Source organism: Colletotrichum tamarilloi (genome assembly GCF_030869305.1).
Source record: "Colletotrichum tamarilloi strain Tom-12 chromosome Unknown Scaffold_118.1, whole genome shotgun sequence".
In the NCBI taxonomy this organism is placed as follows: Eukaryota; Fungi; Ascomycota; class Sordariomycetes; order Glomerellales; family Glomerellaceae; genus Colletotrichum; species Colletotrichum tamarilloi.
Genome location: NW_026849501.1, coordinates 27930 through 51223, shown reverse-complemented (window position 1 = coordinate 51223; position 23294 = coordinate 27930). Strand labels below are relative to the sequence as shown.

The 23294-nt window shown below is 50.7% G+C and overlaps 10 protein-coding genes across 10 annotated transcripts; 2 read left to right on the top strand and 8 right to left on the bottom strand.

The window, feature by feature from the left end:
* Positions 1 to 52: 52 nt before the first annotated feature.
* Positions 53 to 797, bottom strand: CTAM01_14294 (uncharacterized protein; the record flags this gene model as incomplete). The annotated part of the gene is made up of 2 exons (XM_060530295.1): positions 53 to 423; positions 482 to 797. 2 exons carry the CDS (start codon positions 795 to 797, stop codon positions 53 to 55), a joined length of 687 nt encoding a protein of 228 aa, XP_060375129.1.
* Positions 798 to 1716: 919 nt separating this feature from the next.
* CTAM01_14293 (GDSL-like Lipase/Acylhydrolase) lies at positions 1717 to 2667 on the top strand (the record flags this gene model as incomplete). The annotated part of the gene is made up of 1 exon (XM_060530294.1): positions 1717 to 2667. One exon carries the CDS (start codon positions 1717 to 1719, stop codon positions 2665 to 2667), a length of 951 nt encoding a protein of 316 aa, XP_060375128.1.
* A 290-nt stretch (positions 2668 to 2957) lies between these two features.
* CTAM01_14292 (uncharacterized protein) lies at positions 2958 to 5485 on the bottom strand (the record flags this gene model as incomplete). Its single annotated transcript, XM_060530293.1, has 6 exons — positions 2958 to 3316; positions 3376 to 3642; positions 3706 to 3771; positions 3833 to 3988; positions 4051 to 4161; positions 4216 to 5485. The coding sequence occupies 6 exons, from the start codon at positions 5483 to 5485 to the stop codon at positions 2958 to 2960; spliced, it is 2229 nt and encodes a 742-aa protein (XP_060375127.1).
* A 673-nt stretch (positions 5486 to 6158) lies between these two features.
* On the bottom strand, positions 6159 to 8673 carry CTAM01_14291 (uncharacterized protein; the record flags this gene model as incomplete). The annotated part of the gene is made up of 13 exons (XM_060530292.1): positions 6159 to 6335; positions 6427 to 6577; positions 6636 to 6732; positions 6786 to 6832; positions 6893 to 7140; positions 7197 to 7226; positions 7298 to 7697; positions 7769 to 7776; positions 7831 to 7903; positions 7966 to 8028; positions 8091 to 8313; positions 8396 to 8438; positions 8512 to 8673. 13 exons carry the CDS (start codon positions 8671 to 8673, stop codon positions 6159 to 6161), a joined length of 1722 nt encoding a protein of 573 aa, XP_060375126.1.
* Positions 8674 to 9826: 1153 nt separating this feature from the next.
* CTAM01_14290 (GDSL-like Lipase/Acylhydrolase) lies at positions 9827 to 10773 on the bottom strand (the record flags this gene model as incomplete). The annotated part of the gene is made up of 2 exons (XM_060530291.1): positions 9827 to 10423; positions 10483 to 10773. The coding sequence occupies 2 exons, from the start codon at positions 10771 to 10773 to the stop codon at positions 9827 to 9829; spliced, it is 888 nt and encodes a 295-aa protein (XP_060375125.1).
* A 754-nt stretch (positions 10774 to 11527) lies between these two features.
* CTAM01_14289 (RTM1) lies at positions 11528 to 12754 on the top strand (the record flags this gene model as incomplete). Its single annotated transcript, XM_060530290.1, has 4 exons — positions 11528 to 11592; positions 11659 to 11665; positions 11773 to 12001; positions 12069 to 12754. The coding sequence occupies 4 exons, from the start codon at positions 11528 to 11530 to the stop codon at positions 12752 to 12754; spliced, it is 987 nt and encodes a 328-aa protein (XP_060375124.1).
* A 201-nt stretch (positions 12755 to 12955) lies between these two features.
* Positions 12956 to 13807, bottom strand: CTAM01_14288 (uncharacterized protein; the record flags this gene model as incomplete). Its single annotated transcript, XM_060530289.1, has 3 exons — positions 12956 to 13104; positions 13173 to 13670; positions 13735 to 13807. 3 exons carry the CDS (start codon positions 13805 to 13807, stop codon positions 12956 to 12958), a joined length of 720 nt encoding a protein of 239 aa, XP_060375123.1.
* Positions 13808 to 14421: 614 nt separating this feature from the next.
* CTAM01_14287 (uncharacterized protein) lies at positions 14422 to 15852 on the bottom strand (the record flags this gene model as incomplete). The annotated part of the gene is made up of 6 exons (XM_060530288.1): positions 14422 to 14581; positions 14667 to 14950; positions 15005 to 15111; positions 15174 to 15255; positions 15318 to 15443; positions 15517 to 15852. The coding sequence occupies 6 exons, from the start codon at positions 15850 to 15852 to the stop codon at positions 14422 to 14424; spliced, it is 1095 nt and encodes a 364-aa protein (XP_060375122.1).
* A 1155-nt stretch (positions 15853 to 17007) lies between these two features.
* On the bottom strand, positions 17008 to 18331 carry CTAM01_14286 (metalloproteinase; the record flags this gene model as incomplete). The annotated part of the gene is made up of 5 exons (XM_060530287.1): positions 17008 to 17039; positions 17099 to 17222; positions 17284 to 17354; positions 17433 to 18044; positions 18109 to 18331. 5 exons carry the CDS (start codon positions 18329 to 18331, stop codon positions 17008 to 17010), a joined length of 1062 nt encoding a protein of 353 aa, XP_060375121.1.
* A 2563-nt stretch (positions 18332 to 20894) lies between these two features.
* CTAM01_14285 (uncharacterized protein) lies at positions 20895 to 22880 on the bottom strand (the record flags this gene model as incomplete). The annotated part of the gene is made up of 1 exon (XM_060530286.1): positions 20895 to 22880. The coding sequence occupies one exon, from the start codon at positions 22878 to 22880 to the stop codon at positions 20895 to 20897; it is 1986 nt and encodes a 661-aa protein (XP_060375120.1).
* Between the last annotated feature and the right edge of the window lie 414 nt (positions 22881 to 23294).

Sequence of the window (23294 nt, the reverse complement as noted above, 5' to 3'; positions counted from 1 at the left end):
ATGATTCTAAATTTCAACTTGGAAACACATAGCATAGAGGCACTGCCCACACCTACGGAGTTGACCCGACTACATCCCTAAGCATAATAGGCTGTGTATGCTTGCCGTCATCAAAACTCTGCCTCCCAATCTCCCTGAAGCCGTGTTTTCTGTACAAAATAGCACCCGCGTTACTAGCTTCTAGAACCGTGGGCACAGCTTCTTCATCGCTACGGTCAAGCCCCCATTGAATCAGTCCCCTCCCAACACCGCGACCTCGAGCGTCAGGACATACGCCAAGCCAACATAGACGCCATCGTTCAGCTGGATACATGTTCTGGGCTTTGTTCAGCTGAGACATCAACTCCTTGACCTTGCTGGCCGGCAAAGACCTGACCAAGAGCCGATACCAGTATTCCAAAGCAACTTGCAGCATCATGAGACCTAGAGGCAAGAGTTAGCGGGTTAGACATTTCTGCGGTTTAAATGAGTTGAGGCTAACGTTTGCGCAGGCTGTTAACCTGCCACGACTTTGCTTTCGCGGACGTCCCATGTCGTTGCCAAATGCCGAGGCCAACATACTGTCCCCCTCCGGCTTCGGACACGTCCCTAGCGACGGTTATCATGGTACCAGCCTTTGCCATCTCATATCTGAGAATGAGTCGCCATATCACACGAACGTTCTCAATCCTGTTGTCGTGATGCTTGGTGAATAGCATCGAGAAAGCTGGATCATCAACCCAAATGCGGCACGCAAGTTCGATCAGCTCGTCTAGTTGGGTAGGCGAGACATCTCGGAGAACGGTTATGGAGGTCATTGCATAGAGTATGTGCCAGAGCGATCAAAGGTCGAAAGGAGAGAGTGAGCTCAATTGTTCTCATGCAATAAGCCACCTATTAAATGCGGGACTGAACAAGTCGGTGAGGGGAACCTGAGTATGCAATATTTGTATGTGGCCTGTTTTCTTGGGCCTGGTATGACCTGCTTAGCTTATCAACCACGCTGGGGCTGTGGATTGGTGGCTCACGTCACGGAGAATCTTTTCAACGATACTCAACCAAAGTCCTTTTCTGTTCGAACTCATGAGGATAAATGTAGGCCGCTGCATACCTGTGACTCGCACTAAGTGCACCGTTGCCATGTGCAAGGCAGGGTCTCCCTTTCCGGTTATTCGAAGGATCGCAGAAGTTGGAGACTGTTTTTTTTTTTTTTTTTTTTTTCTTTGAACTTACAGCCTTTCCAAGGTTTGAGTCGTTTCCGTGGTTGTTGGTAACCACAGAAACCCCATAGAAATGTTGAATGAGGCTGTACTCATATGGAAGCCAGACTGAGAAGCTTTAGGCATCGGAATTATGCTTCCTTCGTCTGGCCTAGACCACCTCACCTCAGTGCAGTAGTGATACGCAAAAGAAATGCTTTTGGGCTTCTCGCCCCTTGAAGGAGCGCTACAGTTAATGCGACCAGCCAGATTGGTGCGACACTGATCAACGCCATCGCCGCCACAGACCTAGATATGAAATTAGGTTGTAAATCCGTAAGATCCTCAAGGAACACAGCGTGCTATTGTTTGGCCTTCATGAGCATGCCTGCTCTTCCTCAGCTGCTATTTAATATCTTCAGCCTTCTGCATCTTGTTTGGTTCAATCGAATTCATATTCTCCAGAGCTTCATTGTCGCAATCTTCTTTTGATCTCGGGTGACTCTCCTTTCCAGTTCACACTCATTCACCCTCAAAAATGTTTTACAGCGCGGGTATCATCACTTCTATTCTCCCTCTCATCGCAGCGCGCGTGATTGAGGACGCCTCTTTGGCGGGTCGGACAACCTATCCATTCAATAACCTTATAGCCTACGGCGATGAACTGAGTGATAACGGCAACGGCTCTTTTGCGCACGGCATCACCGGCGATCCAGCCAATGTGTACGGCTTCAGAACATGGACTAACGGCCCGGTCGCTGTGTCCTATCTCTCCGACCTACTCCGGGTTCCGCTGACAGACTATGCATTCGGCGGGTGCTGCGGTGGAGGCGATTTTGGGGCGACCTTTGACAACGCCTACACCAAGTCGAAGGCTGGGGCGACAGACATGATTGGACAGGTTGCCAACTATACCGGTCGTGGCGCCCCGGGTATTCGCTCCTCTCTGCAGTTCCTCTGGTTCGGCGAGAACGACCTCAGCATGCATACCGACGCGTTTTGGTTAGGCGATCCAAAGAACGCGCAGTTTGCAACCGACGCGGCAGTCAAGATCACCGCGCAGGTTCAGAACCTCATTGATAAGGGAGCACCGTACGTTATGGTCGCCAATATCTACCCTAAGCATCTCGCCCCGGTGACGCCCAAGTACCTCTGCGGTACCAACGCCGACTGCGTCAAGACCTGGGGCCAGGTAATCCAGCAAGCAAATTCGGCTATCCAGAAGAGCCTCGGGCAGTTTGGCAAGAAAGTCATCTACTATGATGCATTCAGCTTCATGATTCAAATATTGGCCAATCCCAAGGCATATGGCTTCCCAAAGCCTCTCAACCTCTTTTGTGACGGAGACGAGACGGCTCAGTGGACGGATTGCATGATTGACGGGCACGCCAATGAGTACTTCTGGATGAACTTCATTCAACCAACGACTGCTGGACACAAGTTGATTGCTCAGGATATGAAGAAGACCATCGATACGCACTTCGCCTGAAGACCGCGCCATCAACGCTCGTGATACAGCCATTTCCAGATGCAAGGGCATCAAAAGTTTGACGGAGCCCGAATACACTTCATTCTCTTGTATATAGCTCTTTCTGTGTTTCATCCTGCACAAACCTGAGACTTATTTCCGTATTTCTTCGTGTTTCACTGAGCATCCACTACTCATTCTTGAGCTCGTGACTCTAGAAAACAATCACCGTTTGGCATCATCGCGGGGACAACTCTCAGTTTGTTGAGAAGACAAATGAGATAAGCAGCAATCCACCACACTGTCAACTATCAATATCGCTCAGAGTCCTCGATATCTATCCCCTCTGTGATCTTCATGACCTTTCTAACGTCATCAAAGTTCACCGCTCTTCCGTCTTTCTTTGCCATGATACCAGCTGTCTTCACAATGTTCCGAATGCGCCGACCGTTCACATTGATCCTTGATAGAGATCCAAATTCACTCTTTGACATGGTTGAGTTGTTCTTCTCCAGGAACGTCTGCCAAATTTTCAGACGAGAGGGTTCGTCTAAGGCGGGGTAGTTGATATTGAGATGGACACGGGAGTAGATGGCAGGGTCAAGGGACCGCTCGCGGTTCGTCGTCAGGAAGAGGAGAGACGGATAGTACTCGAGTTCTTTCAAGAAGCCTGTACGGATTTTGGTCTCGGTCAGATGAGTACAAAGACGTAATGTCAGGGCTACTTACGAGACACCATCCTGTTTCGTTTGGTCGAAGCATCACTACGCTTCTCCAAGTACATGTCACACTCGTCAATCAGTAGAACGGCTCCCCAGCGAGCAGCAAGTTCAAATGCAGTTGTGAAGCTCATTGAACGATCAGGATCTCGGGGACGGGGACTCAAGGATCGGTTCCGGTCATCATAGCGTACTGGGACAGCGTCATTGTCGCGGTCGTCCTCATGGTAATCTCCTAACTCCATCTTGAATAGGGGAGCCTGTATCTTCTCGGCAACTATCACAATAGTCAGCTCCAGGTCTGATCTTTAGAGATCTCCGAAAGTATATGGAATCGTACCAGACTCGGCAGTGAGAGTCTTGCCGACACCTGGGTCCCCGGCAAGCAAGGCTACAAGCCCACCACCTATAGAATGTTAGCGATGTACCTCCAACACATCAAATATTTGTGACCTTCTACAACTTACCCTTTCCGTTTATGACATCATCGAATGCAACCTTATCCTTGACTTGACTCTCAACGAAAGCCAGTATGAGATCCTTGTATCCTTCAGGCAGCACCAGACTCTCGAAGGGCTTCGTGTTCCATTCGATATCGTGAATCCGGTCTACTTCAAAGCTTCCTATTCCGAAGGATTAGAAAATGTCAAAAGTCTAGCAGTGTAGTGTTCTATCAGATACTTACTCCAAGTCTTCTCCTTGAGATCAAATCCATCGACCTCGGGGTCCATGAGCTGTAAATGAAACTCTGTAAGGTGTTTCCTGGAATTCTCCTCAATATCCTCATCACTTAGCCCTGGAAGTTGTGTTAGACTGATATAGTATTGGTGTTCGTGGGGCATTTGCTTACTGAATTCCGGAGAGATGCTCCGGCGCCTTCGGACAGTCTCGATCACGACCGGGGATCTTCGTCTGGGCGCGACAGGTGGATAGTACGGGGACACTCGTCGAGGCGCGGGGTGACGCATCGGTCGGCGACCGCCTCTCGGTCTCTCGTCCCACTCATCAATGTACTCTTCCAGAGGGATGTGTATGCCATTTGGGGGAGGGGAGTCCACTGGTGACTGATTGATGAGGTCGGTGTACTGGCTGAAAAGCGGCTGAAGTCTTTCTTTGCGTCCATCGTCGACGTAGGCTGAGAGATATACTCTTCTGTGACTGGGATCGATCATCACACGAAGCTCGGATTTAGGATCATCCCCCGCTGGACGGTATGCCTTGTAATGAGTACCAGCCAGACTCGCGTACTTGCGGCCTCTCTCTACCAGCTTTGCTTGCATTCCTGAGAAGTCGCGGAGATACTTGGCGGGAAAAGCAGGCAGGCTTTCGATTGAGCGAGACCCTAGGAAATTGTCAATGGGGATGTCCTCGTGGACCGTACCGAACTGCATGGCTGGGAAACCCCAGGCGATGTAGGAGAGACTCAGGTCGATCGCGATGTCTCTCGAGGAGCATGACCGAAGGACGTAGAAGCGGTCGTGACTATCATCAGCCGAGTATATCAGCTCTCCGGGCGCGAACAAGATCCAGAGGTAGTTGAATGTGATGACTCCGTGGCTGACGAGTTCCTTGTTGACTGCAAATGCCCCTGCCAGTTCACGCTTGACCAATCCCCTCAGAATGGCCAAGATCTTCTTCACGATTTCGTCCTTCTCCTCTGCGACAGCTTTCTCGAAGCGCTCCCAGCGCCAGAAGAACTGGTGGAAGGGTGCCAAAAATGTGAGATATTTCACTCGTTGCACGATGTTGTCGTAAGGCTTGAAGACGTCGATCAAAACTTTTCGAGTGGCCGCATGTCGAATCTCGATTGAGTGAATGGAAATGATTGTGCCAGTACGGCCGGCATTCACTCGACGTCGTATGACTAGGGGGCTGCCGCTTTCATCCTCATCGTCTTTATCGACTTCCGTTAGATCAACGCCGTGGGGACATTCGTCCATCCAGTTGATGCAACATTGGCATTTCTTCGGGCCCTCGTAGAGATCCTGGATGATGTCCTTGCGGTCCTCCTGGCTGATTTGAACGTCTTCCTCGATGCGAATAGCATCAGCTAAGCGTTCGATGACCGAGAAGTCCTCATCACCCTTCAACGCCTCGTTAATAATAGACTCAGCAGACATCCTGACTCGACGAATGGTGCTGCAATGGGTTCAATAAAGGTCTGAAGTCTCGGTATCTGAAGAGTAGACACACTGAAAATGACGAGGGTCAACGAGGACATAGTTGACTCGCTGGAAGTGCCGAGATGGGGCAAGATAAAATACACCAAAACCTCCAGAGGCCATCTCCGTGTCACCTCAAACCGACTGTTGCCTGTCAGCGTTGACTCGACTGGCCGCCAAACTTTCTCAAGTTGTAGGGCTGTGAGACGCTATCCAGGCAGAATATGCAGACATTCGGACATGGCCAGCCAATTATATGTGATGGGGAGGTTGTACCCCACGAAAATGTGCAGATGGATAAGCACTAGTCCTTGACTGCATACCACTAGACCGGGTCTCATCAAGGCAGATTTCGAGGCTGACATGTATGTCCGATTCACAGCATGTCATGCGGGGTCCTTTTCAACTGGGTCTATGGAATTGAATTGATGTAGATTTGTTTCATCTATGAGAAAGTTCCGCATAGCATGATTGACTTTACTCTGCAATCAGTTCCCCTCCTCCCAAGATTACACCAGACTTGAATTTGCGTGGAACAATGAGGCCGCATTAGAGTATACCAACTTTCTCTGACTTCGTTGGTAGACTTGGTTGTAGATATAGTCCCCCGACCAGATAGCGCATGATTCTTTCAGTGTTGCTCGGCCGAAGCAGCATCAAGTTCCTTTTTCTCCAAGTCATCCGACTTGGAGAATCCTCCACCAGGTGAGGCGCGGTTCAGCACTGCACTCAAGCCGATTTCGTTGTTGATCTCTTCCATCCTCTCGAAATCCGCAGCGGCGGTGCCTTCAGAGCCAAACACCAGGTCCTACGTTCAAGGTCAGCTAATGTCGATGGTTGTCCAAGAGATTGGTAGTTCCGAGGCGAAAAGAGTACTATGGTTTGTGATGTAGACATACCATTTCTTCCAAAGAAAGACGCTTCGTCTCCGGGACTATGAACCAGATGAATGCGGCGCCAAGGTAGGTCAATAGGCCGAACAAGATATATGTGCCATAGTTGATGCTTGTCAGCATGTCTGGGGTGACTTGTCCAACAATGAAGTTGTTCCTAGATATTGTCAGCGCCTGGTGGGTTTGCCTGCTTTGGGTCGTGATCTCAAACTCACATCCAGTTGCTGGAAGCTCCGAGAGATACGCCATATGGCCGAGTGCTCAGAGGCCAAACTTCAGCGATGATAATCCACGCACAAGGACCCCAAGAGTCTAGAATTTGTTCATTAGTATTCTCTTCTAGCAGAAGGTGTAGAAGGACTCACATCCAAAGTGGACCACAAACAGCCAAACCATACACACCGCGGCCCAACTAAAGTACATTAGTCAGTACACCTATCCACCTAACGTCAACTGATGGTAGACAACGTACCCAGCAGCTGGTTGCTGATCAAATCTATCGATGTTCTTGGCAAGAATGACAGCAATGATGAGATGGCAGGTTCCCATGCCAATAGCACCAATGCTGAGGACAGGCTTTCGGCCGACGCGATCAATCCATAGCACGGCAGGAATGGTTGCAATGAACATGACCACACCAACGACACCGGTGGCAAGCAAGCTTGTGGTTGTTTGACTCAGGCCCAATTGACTGAAGATCTGAGGAGCATAGTAGAGGACCTGGTTGTTCTGTCAACTAAGATTGTCGCAAACAAGATCTCGCTAGTAAGACCTACAGCGTTGATACCTGTCCATTGTTGAAAAAACTGGAATTTGTCAGAGATCCTTCCTTTCTGAGTTGATGTGAAATGAGGATTGTGCACATGGTCGGACTCACCATAGTCACAGTTGCGACGATTACTCGCTTAAACATGGCCTTGGTCTGGAAAAGAGCCTTGATGGCGACGAACTGCAACTTGAAAATGTTCCAAGCGGTCTGCTCCTTCAGATGGGGGAAGAGCTCGGCTGTGCTTCGTTTCTCGAATAGCGACTGAGCTTTGATCTCGAGGAACTCCAACTCGATGAGCTCGTGGTTCTCAGGGAGGTCTCGGAGATCAGCGAGGATCTTCCTGGCTTCCTGCTCCCGACCGTGATGAATGAGCCAACGCGGGGAGAATGGCATCCAGATCATTCCCACAAAGAGGATGATAGCGGGACCCAATTGCAGGCAGATCGGAACAAGCCACGCGGCATCTGACTGTGTGTCTTCGGTGGTGCCGCCGATGTAGTTGCACCCGCTGTGAAAGGTCATGTCGGTCAGAACGTTCGCAGAATGAACATAAGATTTCAAATCAAGTGAGGGGCATACTAGTCCTGCTACTGGTTAGATATATTGACGGAGATGATGAGTTCGAAAGGGCATGGGCTTACAATCCAAAAGCTGATCATGATGCCAAAAGTGATGGCCAGCTGCTGTAGAGCTACAAGAGCACCTCGAACCTCACTGTTGGAAAGCTTACGTCAGACAAGCTCAGGAGAAACAACATGATAGTGTATTTCACTTACGGTGGTGCGCATTCTGAATTGTAAAGTGGGACAATCATAGAAAGACTTCCGACACCCATACCGCTGTTCTTCACGTTAGCGCTGCTCGTCCCGTCGGTAACGAAGGTCAGCAGAAGATTACTTACGTGACGAATCTTCCTCCAAGAATTGCCTCGTGGCCACCAGAAATAGAAGAAATTTGGACAATAACACCGAGCATGAAAACACCAGTCGCAATGAGCACACCGTATTTACGGGAGCAAACTTCAGCGATGAAGCCGGATAAGATAGCACCGACCCAAGCGCCAAGCTCGAGAATTGATGTCAGCCAGCCTTTTTGGGTTGGGTTCTTTGTGTATCCGTCCATATCTGAGCGGAAAGCATGTGTAAGCTGGTCTAAATCCTCAATGATTGCGAACACATCTAGGAGGAAAGGGTTGGGAGATCTTACGCTTGTCGAACGACGGCATAGCGAGAATACCGGAGAACATGCCCTAATCGCGGGTAAGTAACTCATATCTACCATGTTTCTGTGATTCCAAAACCCAATTGACAGAGTTTCCTCACCTGGTTATAGCCGTACAAGACACCGCCAATGCAGGCGAAGGCAGCGATGCGGGCGACTTTCCAATTCTTGACAAGAGCCCTTGCACCACTAGCTCCCATCAATGCCTGACGTCTTTGTAGCGCGGCATCATAAGCCGCATTGCCAGATGAGTGGCCTCCCATGATCGCCGGTATGCTTTTCTTCTTGCACGTGATAAGGCACAAAAATTCGGGGTTGATGCCGTTCTGCCCACGTTGTCGCTGAGAAAAGTGAACGTCTTAGGTTGCAGTCAATTGGAGTGTTAGAGCTGGATCTGTGGTTCGATGGGACTGTCGCCTCTTTATTGTTCTGTGAGGGAACACGGAGGCAAAGCTGCAGGGTGTGAGCATTGCAGCATCTGATACGATGATCTTTCTCGTTCCTTCATAGCGGGTTTTCAAGCAGGTAGCCCATGCTACCACCAGTAGGAGCGCAAACCAACGCAAATACCAAAACTCTCGGCAGTGAAAGCCATAGTCTCGTTGAGCTTGATTGCCTGTCGTATAAAACAGCTCTCGGTCGAATGTGAAAATACGCCGAGCCTGGACACCCTGCACGATACCCCGCGTGAGAATGGCCATGAGACGACAAATCCTAGGCTCTTAGCACGATCAAATCATCAAAGCCGGCAATAGCAATTTAGCCTAAAGGCGTTGAGGGTGTAACCGTCTTTTGCCAGTCTGGGGGAAGATGCCGACGCTTATCCCCGGCGCCGACCCGCGTGGGGATTGGACGGATGCGTTGACCTTACGCTGCGGTGACAAGGGTTCGCTCACACGCTTTCATCTTACAGGTTGGATGGCCCCATTCCATTCTGCCCCATTTACCGGCCGAATCCCGTACGGTTTTGACCTTCTGGGGTACAGCAGCTCGCGTCTGAATGAGACCGATATGCGCCGTGCTTGACCATCTCTGGGAACCTATTGATTAGCGAGACATCGCACAGGACGAAGACGTTGCTTCGGCTCTCGCATAGCGGGCTGAAACCCCGGCCTCCCTTACAGACTCGGAAGAGCTTCGATATTGACTTTCAGCTCAATAGTCTAGATTCTTACATTTGTAAATTACATTGACGGAATTTTCAGAGCTTAGCAGATACACACGCAGACATCGTCGCCTTATCTCGCTATGTTGCACTGAATCCATTGCTGACTGAAGTATTGCTCTTAGCGTTTCGGCCAGCTGTCGGTGGATTCCTACGAGTCTTGCATATGGGCTTGCCCGGGGTAGCTACGCGAGTTGTAGACCAACCAGTCTTATATTGGTTCAAAGTACCTTGCTGCTCACTGCTGAACTTCAAGCTTTCGACACCAGCTCTGGTTCCCTGCCGAAAAACAGGCCGAACAGTCGATCGCACAAACTGGTAGATCTTCCTTTGACGGGTGCATCGCGGCGCAATTCTCCAGATCGACGCGGATCATCTCCAACAGGCTCTTTAATCCAGTCGCCCGGAATCTGGGTGATAAAATCGTACCAATAGTCGCCGAATAAGCGGTACCCCTGATTGGTAGGATGAATACCATCTCTCAGTGCGTTCATTGGAAAGCTCGAGAAGTCGACAGTGAGAACGTGTTTACCGGCGCTTTGTCGGGATTGAACAACATCATGAATCACCGCGTTGAATAGAGCAATATTGCCCATCTGGACTGGATCATAGCAGCCAATGATCTTGGCGACAAGGACTGTGGCATCTGGGCAGGTCTGCACGACCTGGTCGATCAAGTGGCCTAGACGGTCTGCCGTGGCGTGAGGTTCGCTGCCTTCTCTAGCAACGTCTGGATTCGGGTTCATGTCGTTCGTTCCAGCATGAATGAGGACGATATTAGGTCTCTGGGCCAAAGAAGGTCCGATATTATCTGACATGAACTTGATAGTCATGCCATTCCACGCTGCCTAGTGAGTCGGACGACTCGTCAACTGAGGAATTCACAGGAGTGCACTATTCAACGTACATAATACCCTTCACGCATCGTGCCGTGCATGGTTTCCGTCCCAGCAAAAACGACTCTATCCTCTTGTGGATTCGTTAGTATGATATCTCTTGATTCGTAGAAGAGGACTGACCCACTTGACAGGTCTTCTCGGAGCTTAAGTCTGTAGCCGTTGCCATCGCCTCCCTCTATGTCACTGAGAAACCCCACTGTGATGGAGTCGCCAACCCCAAGGATCCGGAGGGTGGTTCCTGGCTTGACCCCTTGGCCGGGCCGTATCCCTTTGAATTTGAGTGGCGCATGAGATGCCATCGCGGCTTAGATCGTAGACTACCCTTTGACTACTTTGACGATGATTTGACGCTTAATATCGTGAGCGGGGCCTTCACGTTAGACCTGTACCGTGATGAACTGCTGCAGCTAAATTGATGAGCTCGTTGGTGATGTGTGCACGGCCAACATCAAGATCTGTGACGTTGGTTTCAGACGGAGCCCCTCAACAGCTGAGGCTCGACCCAAGGAATGCAACAACAAAGCCAAGAACATGAATGCGGAGTACGTTTTTCCTTTCCGAATATTTCTCAGCGAACCTTAACATTTGCCAAGGACTTCGATTATATGTTGCCGACAGAATTCCAATCAACCCCGCCCGCTTCATATGATGATGCCTGGTCCTACTACAGTTGTTTTGAGGCACTCACTGAGGGGCATTTATTTAACTGGGCTCTCAGTTGATGCAAATTCTTCAAACAGTTTGAATTAAGTACTTCTTCACATCGGATCACTGCCTGATAATAGCGGCACATCATCACATGGGGAGTGGACATAAAGTAATAGTGACATGTTGCGGAATTCAGATCATAGGACTCGTCTAGCTGAAAGTGTGAACATAAAACTGAACAAGCCTAGTGCAGCTTCGATCGCCAGCTCTATTGATAGACGAACAATCACAAAATTTCGGGCGTGCCGTTCAGGAGCGTGGCTGTCCTTGTTTCTGGCGGGACCCCTACATGGTGGTTAACCGTCGTATTTGATACGAATAATCGCGTTCAAAAATCGTATTGCTATGCGCTTCGCACTGCCACTGTGGATCGCCCCTGAATCCTTACGTCTACTCTCGAGCTATGGTCTGTAAATGTTAGAAGAGATAAATAGCCCTCATTAACTTTTCTCTCGCCTTGTATGTAATTGTAACAGCAGCATTGTATGTGATTGAACCGGTCTTGTATTTTTCTATTGTCTGCTCACGTTGGCAATTCGCCCCATTCCCACGCTCTCTAACTAATAACGACCAAGACCCTCGGCATATAGATTAGCATCACGACGAAAGGCTTTCAGACAATGGTGAACGAGCTCGACGGACCTGGCCCCTTCGGACCCGTTGTTAACGGAACACAAATCGTGTTCTATCATTACCGTCCGAATGGAGGGGCAGGATGGGCGTTCCTCGTCATTTTTGCGCTCGGTGCACTGGCTCATCTTGGCAACATGTTCTGGCTCAGAGCATGGCATTTCATACCTTTTATATTAGGTGGCATTGGTAGGTCTTGCACGTACTACGAAACTCTATACCTTAGTACCTGCCGTGACTAATCCAGGAATAATAGGAGAAGCGTTTGGATACTACGGACGTGCAAAAGCTCACGAGAACCCCATTGTGGCTGGGCCCTACATCTTACAAAATCTCTTGATTCTTGGATCTCCGCCGCTTTTCGCCGCAACGATTTACATGAGTCTCGGCCGCATCATGATCGCTCTCGACCTCCGGCGCCACGCTTTCGTGAGCCCACGTCTCACGGCCTTCTTCTACGTCCTCATTGACGTCGGCTGTTTTGTTACTCAGGTCTTTGGCGCCGTCATGCCAGCCTCTGGTACGGAAGAGGGCATCAGGATGGGTAAGACTCTGATCATGTCCGGTCTTGCGGCCCAACTCGGCGTTATCACCCTATTTGTGCTTTCTTGCTGGCACTCTCACGCCTGTGCTCGACGCGAGGCAACCGACTTGAACGCGACAAAAGCGGGAATCGAGTGGAGGAAGTACTACCTGATGACGTACGGCATTGCCTCTCTCATGTTTCTGAGAAGTTTGATCAGGGGAATTGAGTATTTTCAAGGCGAGAATGGGTACATCATGAGCCATGAGATCTTCTTATACCTCTTTGATGCTGTTCCCATGGTCGCGATTATGGCGATGTATCTTTGGATTCACCCTGGGAGGTTGGTTCGCGATGTTGGCCGGGTCAAAAGTTACACTTGGCCTGATGAGGCCAATATAATGCTTGAGAGGCGATGAAGTCTCATTTTGCGATCCCTCGGTAACCCGAACGAGACGCATTTCTCATAGTATTGTATGTTGAATTCCGGCACCACATCATGCACATAGAGCGGTACAATAGACAACTTTCATTTGTTTGAAGCAGATATTTACATCAGAGAACCCAACTCAAAACTCCAGCCCTGTCACCACTGCACGAGGGAACTTGTCCGATTTCGATCAATGGTCGTTGCGCTCTAACCACTTCTCGCAAGCCTGGTAAATCTTGTCAAAAGACTCGCAATGCTGCACAACACGTTGATAATGTTCCTCTCCAGCTCTCTTGACAAAGTGCAGAAATCCAACAAAAACGAAGTCCGTGTAAGACACTGGATTGGGTATCGTTAGCGGTCGTGTCGATGGATTCCCAGTGGAAAAGTCGAGAGTGCATGCATACCCTTGTCACCGAGGAAGTACGGGCCATCGGTCTTGTCCAGAAGCTTCGCGAGGCCCTCCAGTGGCTGTTTGGCATTCGCCCAGGCTTCATCCCCTCCCTTGGTCTTCTCAAGCTCATCCAGTGAGACCCCAAACATCTCCGCCCTAGTTCGATGAAAGTACTCCGCGCTATACTCGCCCAACATTTTACGGGGGACATTGGGCAAAAGGACAGCAACAAGAGCTCCGAAAGTCTTGCTTAGAAGATCGTACATTGGCTGGAGCACCTCCGAATCTATGTAGAGCGGCGGCTCAGGGTAGTCCGCTTCAATGCGCTTGATGATCTTGGCGCTGTTCATGATGTATGTACCATCAGGGAACTGCACAGTGGGACACGTGTAAGGCTTGATCTGGTCCGGGTCACCTTCCAAGCCCGTTGGCTTGAGCCTAGGCTCGATATCGGGATACTCGAGCCACTCCGTCTTGTAGTCAATGCCCTTGTAGTTGAGAGTCAGTCGAGCTGTATGCAGAATTACGTCAGTCGAAATGTCCAGCGTTTACCCTGGTTGAGTGAGGCTACCCACTCTTCCAAGGATTCAAAGACCAACAGGCCCCGTTCCGATCGGGAATATCGAACAAGATGAGCTTTTCGGGCATGGTGACTTCGATGTTGCGATCTCTGCGACCGATGGTGGGATTTGAGGAGAGTTCGTTCGGGGATAAGTGGTTTTATGTAAGTTAACTCAAGTGAGAGGGGTAAGAGTAAGCATGAGGGGAATAGAGGAACAAGGAGCTTGGCAAGGGTTCATCGGACTGATCTCATTCATTACAAATCGACCGCCCGGAGAGGATCCGCGGCGGGCAGTGGGGTTCCGGCGCTAGCTGCTTACTGCGTCGGTGTTCATTGACCAGACTTTTACGGTTATTCCAGCCGTAAACATGGTGAATGCGGTATTTTGGCAGGCTTCGCATCGTAGTTCTAAAGGATCCAAAGATCGAGAAATGGACTGTAGGACGCAATTCGAACATGGGTTCCACAATCTTGATTTCTGCATCTCTGGGGATGCCTGACGAGATTATGAATTTCTCTACCTGCCGAGACCGGACAAAATTACGTAGTCCGAGTTCCGAGCAGCGGAAGGACAGTTCAAGCGGGCTAGACCTACTTCACGCTGGGAGAGGTACAGTGCGTTGAGTTCAAATCAATTATCTATTCCTACTGATCGAGCAACCTGTAAGTTGCAACTGTCTCCAATGGTCAATACTCTCTCTTACTCTTTCTTATACCATGGCTTGTCACCAGAGCTTGCATCGCTATGGAGCGTTTGTAGAATAAGCTCGACTTCATCATCAGCAGCTTCAAAGATATGTTCTGGGGGAAATTGCGGTTTCCATCCAAGTTGAGCACCGTGCTTGGCTGTGAAGGTACACCTAGGTTCAAATAGCCAACGTTAGCTCTGATAAACAGACTGCTGGTCCACGATCATGCACTTTACACAACTTGGAATTCACTCACTTTCCAGCCAATCTCATTTGGACGAGAGAGCTCTCCGTGCCTAACCCGTGAGCCATCTTGCCAAGGGCCGTTTCGTCTGCGGGAACGACACGTTCATCTGTAATGACGTTCCGGACCTTAAGTGCCTTGGCTATCGCCTCATACAGGTCATCCCAGGTAACACTACCGGAAGCTGCGAGATAGTAGCCGTTCTTCCCGTATTCTGGCTTTTCTCCGTTCAAAATTGAGCGCAGAATTTGAAGGTAGAGGGATGTGTTATCAATTACGTGGCAGACAGGCCAAGTCTCAAGATGGGGTAAGCTTTTGTCAACATTTCTGGGGAGATATTGATCACTTACTGGGCGACCAGGTGTGACTGAGTAAACTTGACCAGCCGCCCTAGCGGCTTTGACAATGTCGACGGTTTGAATGGAAATAGGATTGCCAAGTCCTTCTCCCCTTCCATCTGTATCATGAAGTCAGAGGGGAAACAATTGACAGGGTGATTTGATGGGGTACAAGGCTTACAGACTATGCAGGGAGCAAATACATAAGACTTCACACCGTTGGCTTGTGCTAGGTCAATAACTCGGGTATTTGTCTCAACAGGCTTGAGTACATCGTATAATTAGCATGGCTTGACGATAACCGAGGGCCATACTGCGAACTAACTTTTTGCATGAAAGAAATGGGAGGTTCTTGAGCTTTCTGGATTTCATATAGCTTGGGGTCAGTGTCCAAGAGTGGACTATCCGTAGGGGCACCTGCAAGACCCGAAAAGATCTTGGCTCCCGATGTCTAGAGAAGCAAAACCACGTGTTAGCCGATTTCCACTGAATTTTGAGCGGGGCCATTGACGGGGTGTACACACGTGAAGCAAGTGAACGTCTAGACCCGTCTGAGACTTCACTTCGCCCAAAGCTTTGATGAAGTTTTCTTGGCCCACAGATTCGAAAGCATCAATCAAGTAAAAGACAATGGTGATACGATTCTGTATCACTACATTTCGGACTGCCTGCTCATCTCGAGGAGAAAAAGTAAGAGGCTCGGCCCCGTATTGCTTTACTTGCTCCCGCTGAGCGTCTGTTCGAACGAGTGCGAACAGCTTATCGTAGCCCGTGAGGCTGGCGCTTGCCCAACGAGCAAGTAAAGTTCCCCCGAGGTAGCCTGACGCACCCGTGATAAGGATATTATGAGATTCAGTCATGGTAAGGATTGGTTTTGTTTATCGTTGATGGAATGCCAAAGCGAAAGTGAGATAAACCTAGACGTAGTCCGGTCTCATTCTTGTAAAATTGTGGCCAGGATCTTTCCTGCTTGCCAAGATTCTGGACCGGTACGAGTTACAGGACTCACTTCTGTTTTAAAATCGGGAGTTGACGGATAATCCGAGGGGCTCACCAAATGATCATAGAGATTAATAACTTGGTTCATGGCATTGATCTCAGACAAGCAGCCACCGTGGATTTCATCATTTGTAAGCACTTCTCTCGGGGCATATCGTGCTAACGGAACGTCTTGGGCTTAGTAAATTCGACAAAGTGTAGTGTCCGAGCCATGGGGAATTATACGGATATAGCTGTCACGCCCGGGACGGCCCTTCTATGCTGACTCAACCCCACCCTGAGATTCATTGTTGAGTGCGTACTGCACTCAATTAGTAAGTTTTCAGTGACATAAACTCTGTTCAACTACACTATCGTCTTTTCAATTACAAATTCACGAGTTCCGCGAGCCCCATATCAAATCAACTCTTAGTCAAGAGATTGCAGTAAATCGACCGGGGCGTGGACCGCAACGTTCTGCAAGTGCTGCCAAGTGTGGGACGCGTTGGTCTTGTGCCGCTGTCATTGGGTCGAAAGACACTCGCTTCTGCTTGTAGGGCTTCGAATGTCCCACAAGCAACCCACCACTTGAGGCTTAGGATCATAATCAAACCGCGAGTCCGCCAACATCATCGAGAAGCATCTCAATATCCCCGATGGCACAATTGGCTAGCGCGTCAGACTGTTAATCTGGAGGTTGGTGGTTCGAGCCCACCTCGGGGAGTTACGATGGTTAGAATCCATTAACTCATTGAGGTTTCATTTTTGCAATTTTTGGCACATCAGGTTCCACACGATATGGGCCGTCTGGTACGCAGATCACGGCGAAAACACTCCAAACACTCTTGCTTTATCATTTCTACGTTTTGAATATGTATGAGAATGCTAAGTTGTGGCCCTCGGAGTATGGTCACAAACGACTCAGGTATTCTGCCATGCAACATTTTCCGGCGCAGCTGTTATCTGATCCCGAAAGTCGACATGCCCGAGTTCTTACACCGCTCCCCAAAGAATTGTTCCATCTTGACGCGAAACGCTTAGCAGCCGACGTAGATGGCGTTGGCGAAGACTGTGACGCGAGAGTGGTAAGCACGTGCAACGCGAAAAGAGAGAGCGAGAGAGACTTACGGGCGTAGGTGTCGGCGTGGTTCAGGTTCTGGGCAGCGGTCAAGCTCTGGACACAGCTGTAACCGTAGCAGGAGCTCTGGTCGGTGGTGCCCTTGATCTGGGTCAAGTGGGTGACCTCGTGGAGCTGACGTAAATCGAGTTAGTGATCGAGCCAGTAGTAACTTTTATCCTGGAGCAAAACTTACGGCAGTGGTGGCACGGTCCTGAGCGTGGCAGGTGCTGGAGAGAGCGGTAAGGCTGTTGAAGAAGTAGGGGCCTGTGGCGCGGGGAGTTTCGTCAGATGAGTCACCAAAAACGATATGCCATGTCTAGTCGTGAGGGCAGCGGTACTTACAGTTGACCATGTAGGAAGCGGAGGGAAGAGTGTAGGCGATGACACCGGAAGAGCAAGCAGGGTAGATATCGGTGCAGTACTGCTTGGAGACACCAGAGGTGGTGCTGCCGCACTCGGTGGCGACCTTGGCAAAGACGCCAGCGACAGTGGTACGGGTAGCGGTGGAAGAGGACTTGAAGTACTCGACCATCTTGGCAGCGGCGCCAGTGGAGGCGGCGGAGGAAGCAGCGGCAGCGAGGGCACGGCAGTTGGAGAGAGCGGTGGTGGTAGCGGTGCGCTGGGTGCCGGTGCAGTCGGACTGGACGACGGTGCGCTTGACGTTCTCGCGGAAGTCGCGGCGGACCTTGGAGGCGGCGGCGCCGTCAACCTCGACGCTCAGGACGTTTGAGCTGAAGGAGGCGGTGCTGGTGATGTCGTTGCTGCCGACCTCGGCGATGGAGAGAGCGCCCTTGGCGGCGACATCAACCTTGCCACCGACGCTGAGGTCGTGGACTTCACCGTAGTTCCACTCGACAGAGACGGTCTCGCCGGCGGAGATGACCTGGAAGGCATCCTCGGGAAGGCCGTTGGTGCCGAGACGAAGGCGGATACCGTCGAACTCGACCTTGTCGGCTATTGATGAGGTTTGTTAGTGGCCAAGATTGGATCATTGTGATATTCATAAGAATGCACTTACAGCCAGCAAAGACCTCAGCCTTCTCGACAGCGAGCTTGTCGAGAATGGAACCAGCCTTCAGGACCTTGAGGTCAGAGGCACCGGTGTTGGTGATGCTTGCCTTGATGGCGGTGTTGCCAGTGGACTCGATCTTGACATCGAGGGGGCTGTCGCGCTTGTTGAGATCGACGACAACGGCGCTGGCAACAGCAGCGAAGCAGGAGAGGCCGGTGAGGAACTTCATGGTGAAGGTTGGACAAAGAAGGCGAGGAAGGTAATGCTGGGTTGATCTTGCCGATGCTGGTGAGGGATGAGGAGCAGGAGGTTGGCCATCAAGGTCCTCACGAGGAGTTTATATACTCGAATGAAGCCATATTCAACTGCTAGTCAAGTATCATCCCTCGTTCAACCATGGCTTGCTGATAAGCTTTCCTTCCGTGTTCCGCCTCCAATGGCCTTGATCATCATTGACAAGCGCTTTCCGGTGTCTGCCAAGCCGGGAAGAGCGACAGATTGGGAATGTGATAAAGAAGGTGGCTACATTCTCTTTCGTCGATATGAGGGGCTAAGCGAGTCTAACGCAACGAGGTCACCGGAGGTTAGCGAGGATAGGAAGGCAAAAGAAGGAGCGAGGGCGAGTTTGCAGGACCCGACGATGATGTGGGATGCCAAGAAAGCCAAGATGGCCAAGATGGCAACTCTATCGACCTTGCCGCATGTCCCCATGCTTGAGCTGGATCGGTGGGTAAAGAGAAACGGTCGAAGTCTTGTCTGAATGCGAAGCAATCTGGGGAAGGACGTTCCATTAAAGCTCTTGGCATGTCGCCGCATCCGGAGCTCACTCCACAACTCCTGTCGCCAGAGACCGCGCTAGGGACGTGAGTTCAAGCTTGAATCAAACAACCATAACGGCAACTAGCTTTTACTAGTCTCGGTATCTAATCGAAGCAGCATGATGCCTACATACAGTCTTTATTTGACCGGGAGACTCGGGGAGGCGGCGAACGCCGGCGGGTAAGTGGCCCCTTGTCGTTACTCGAGACTAAAGTAAGATAGGCATCTAGAACCGGCCAGTCTTTGAGACTCAATATACTCATGGCAATGGTAGGCGAGCCTCTTACCAGCTTGGGAAGGAGGTAAACTCTTAGTGAATGTGGTGGAAGGCTCCCCGGCGCTTATTTGTATTTTTGCAAGCGTTTCGACGATAAGTATGAGGTCAGTACTTGGCCGTCCTGCTGAAAATGGACTGCGTGGTACGCGAAATCGTGAACACCCGCGGATGGCAGGGGCAAAAGCGGCTCATCCAGTTAGCCGACCAATCCCGACTTGTGTCTGTTCGTATTCCTCCCGGAAAAGTCGACGGATATGTGCCTTGATAGAGATATCGCACCAGGGGTCGAGACAGGGCTGGAGGCGGGAAGCTTATGTGGTCGATCGATGGCCCGTAGGATGGCACTCTCTGCGGGGTAAAGGACGCGGATCAAACAGACCATTTGGGACCTTATTATTTACATTCCTATTCGGGGATCGCGAGCTTTCCAAGCTGTTGAAAGACTTGACACCCAAGGCTCAGAGCCTTTCCTCTTTTCACCCGTATTGATCATCATTTCGAAGGCTACAAAGTGTTGGGCGATTTCCCGTTGTACGGCACCCGGCACTTTTTGGCGGCTGGGCGCGCAGAAAAAGCACCGCCGTTGGCAATCTACTTGACGCGTTCTACGACGACCTTCCTATTCCGATGCTATGTACCGGGTCTAGACTGAACCCTGCGGTAGTTCGGGTTCTGAGGTTACAATGGAGACTTGGGGGAGCCCCAGTGCACTGAACATTCTGTGGCACGAGTAATCATCCCATCACGCAGTTCTGTATCCGTAATTGCATTTCAATGCCGACCATCGGCGTGGAGAAGGCTTGGCATATTACTGGTACCACGTCCACAGCGGAAAGGGTGCGAAGTTTCTGGGTTTGAACAACGAAGCAAATTACTTATCTCTCGGGCTGCTGTTCCTGCGAGATGACAAAAGTCCTAGCTCGCCATAACCAATTGGAAGTAGTGAGATGGGCCGAGACTACGAAAGGGGCGGAACCGAGGCTTTCTGGGTGTTTCAACACCTTCCTGAGATGAACATGCCTACTTACTTCTTTGGCTCGAAGGCGCGCTATGGCGAAACCGGTCACTCCGCCTGCTGTCTATAGGAAGAGTCTTTCTCGTTGGGCAACATTTACAACGACTACAGTTGTTCTCTTCGCATGGTGTGGTGGTATAAAATAGCTCTCAATGGCTCTGGAAACTTGTCTAAGCACCTAGTCAATGCTTCAGTTCATCGATGACAACATCCGTGTAACTCATTGCGCGTGCACATAGTTCTCTTCCTACATCGATTTTATAGACTGCATGGACGAGATGCAGTCGCTCTTATTTGAGAGCCTCTCGGCTTGGCTCCCTCCCCTCTGCACGTTTAAGCATTCGCCAAGTTGCCAAGACAAAGTGGCAGCTGGTCATGGCGTGCTCAACGGTCGCTTAGGACACCATTCCTATACAGGAAGGCCATAGCAATACGTGTACCCCGTATGTTTTGAGCGGTCACCGTCAGCCCATGATCGGATTAGAAGGAGACACGAATCTATCTAGATAGAACAAGGTGGTGTGCCTTCTCAGCCGATGAAACACATGTAAATGGATGATAAGGCCTAGCCCGTCTGGTTCTAGGATGAACACTATTCCTTTCGATATCTGGTGTGCATACCAGAATGCATCTACTTTCGGGAGGATGTATGAGAATAATCTAGAGGCGGAAGCTACTCTGTCACCCTTGATAGCACTCGAGAGGATCATGACGTCCGTGGCATCCCACCATGCTACACGTATCCAGCAAGTTATCCATGTCAAGCTCCAAGTGAGCATAAACCGGAGAGCCGTCCTCATTCGGCACCAGTCTCAAGTACGTGGCGACAAGCTCGCGCTTCTCGAGATCCCACTTACCTGACATCCAAACCCACCTCGACCCAGACGGTATGAACCCATTGGCATCCATCCCTCTTTCCTCCAACATCACCACGCCAGACTTGCCAATGACGAGCGCTTTCCCATCCCAGGCGCTTTCCCTCCATGCCATGGTGTTGAGGAGGTGGACAGCTTGCATTCTCAGCTCGTGATTGCGACACTTGGCGACGATGGTGGCGAGCGGAGTTGTGAGGCCTTCTGAGAAGGTGAAGCCGACCTTTGAGATCGGTCCTGGGTCACGCATGTACGTCACAATCCTGTTCAAGAGGTCCCTGAAGTCGGCCTCAAACGCGTCGTAGCACATATCAGTCCGGTCAAGACCGCAACTGATGACGATGTGGATTAAGAGCCGATGGATTTGTATCTTTCGTAGAGCTCGTCTTGCGTTGTCCTCAAGAGAAGGGTCTTTGAGGTATACTTCTAGGACGGAATCCCACATTCGTATGTATGATAGGAACGTAGCTTGCTCCAACGCAGCCTGTGTAATATTGCGCTGCTTGTATCGAAGCTGGTTGTGCAGACAGCGCATGATGTGTACGACTGCTCGAGTAAAGAATTGACCCCAGAAGACTTCGAGCTTGGCAACTACTGTAACACCTGGTTCAGGCAGCTCGAGGATCGGAGTGCCGTTCATCATTGGCATCGCAGTGCGGTGGGAGTTGAAGAAGTGGGTGAAGCCGCTCATGAGGGAGAGGCATGGCAAGAGGTGCTCAATATCCTCCATCTCATCGTCCCGCACGCCTCTCCGCAGTTGGGTAGCCACGGACTGTGAAGGTTTCGTCGAGGTGGCTCCATTTTCATTTGCACGACGTGGCGGACGCTGCGTAAGCGAGATTTTGTTCTCAAGAAGACGCATCCCGGTGCCAGTCAGAGTGTCGACATTGTTCATGTTGCCTTGGATGAACTCGAACCCAACAAGCAATAGAGTCATGATTATGACTGATCGTGGTGATATCGAGGATGGGTCCTGAATTCGCTGTCTGTATATCGAAACCGCTCTGACGTGATGAAGTAAAGCCGACCTATGATGGTGGTTGAGAAGCCCACCAGATGGCGCCATCTTGGTACCCCAAGGGCGAAGTGCTGATGGCATGGCATCCAGCTGGTCCTTTGACATCTCCTCAACCATCTGGGCTTGAGATATAGCACCGATAGCCAAGAGAGACTCTTGAACGCATGGGTCTTGGGAGCTCTCCTGTAAGACGATTCTAGACCAAGCATCAGAATGGCCAGACCCCCAAAGGTCACGCACAAGCCGGTGTCGGAAGAGATCGTAGTAGTGAACATCCTCCTGGTTGACCCGCAAAGTCGAGGGGCAAAGCGGCGGTGGTAAGGGTAACCGCACCGCTATTTCTTGACCGGAGGCGACCGGACCCGACTCGTTCGGCCGCGGAAGAAGCTGCCGGCTCGCTTGTGCTTCCTGGGCTGCGACGGCCAACCTTCGTTGCTCGGCGCTCCTCTTGGAATCGGCGTCTTCTTTGGTGTATCCGTCGCATTCCACATCGGCTTTCTCGCATCGGAAACACGTGGGCTTGCGTTCATCACACTTGACACGCCGGATCTTGCAGGTGATGCAGCCTGATCGCACCTTGGGACGACTAGCACGTTTCCTTCTAAGATGGGCAGCGTCGCCAGTGCCGTTGATTGAGACTTCCAGGTCTTGATTGGTGGGATGGATAGTGCTAGGGTGCGGGAGCAGCGGGAGGATGCGGCTCTGTCGAGCTCCTTCGATGTAAGCTGAAGCTTGATTCCCCTGTGGCATGGCTTGGGTAAACGACAGGTTGTTCATGATTGGATTAGGCTATTGGTCTCTGATCTTCGATGTGTCGTTCCAATATCGAAGATTACGGCGAGAGCCTCGTATTTATGAGAAGTTCGCTGAAAAAAGAGGTCAACTTCCATTCAACGGCCGACGCGATGTCTTCTCGGACGGGCTGCCTCGACCTTCTAGTCATGCAAGCTGACTGGAAATTGGTCGAAAGCGGATTTGCACAATGATGCTTGACCCTAGAAAAGGGATGCCTACATGTCAGGTGCAAAGTCCGGCGAGGGCTGACGGAAATCCCCGGCGGCATCAAGTATGACCGTCTCTTGGCCCTGCGCTGCGGTTTCTGAGCCCCCTGTCAACTTTAGTGCCAAGGAAGGTTTCCATTGGACGACAGAGGACCGAGCCAATCATAAGGGGCAGCTCGTATTCTTTGAG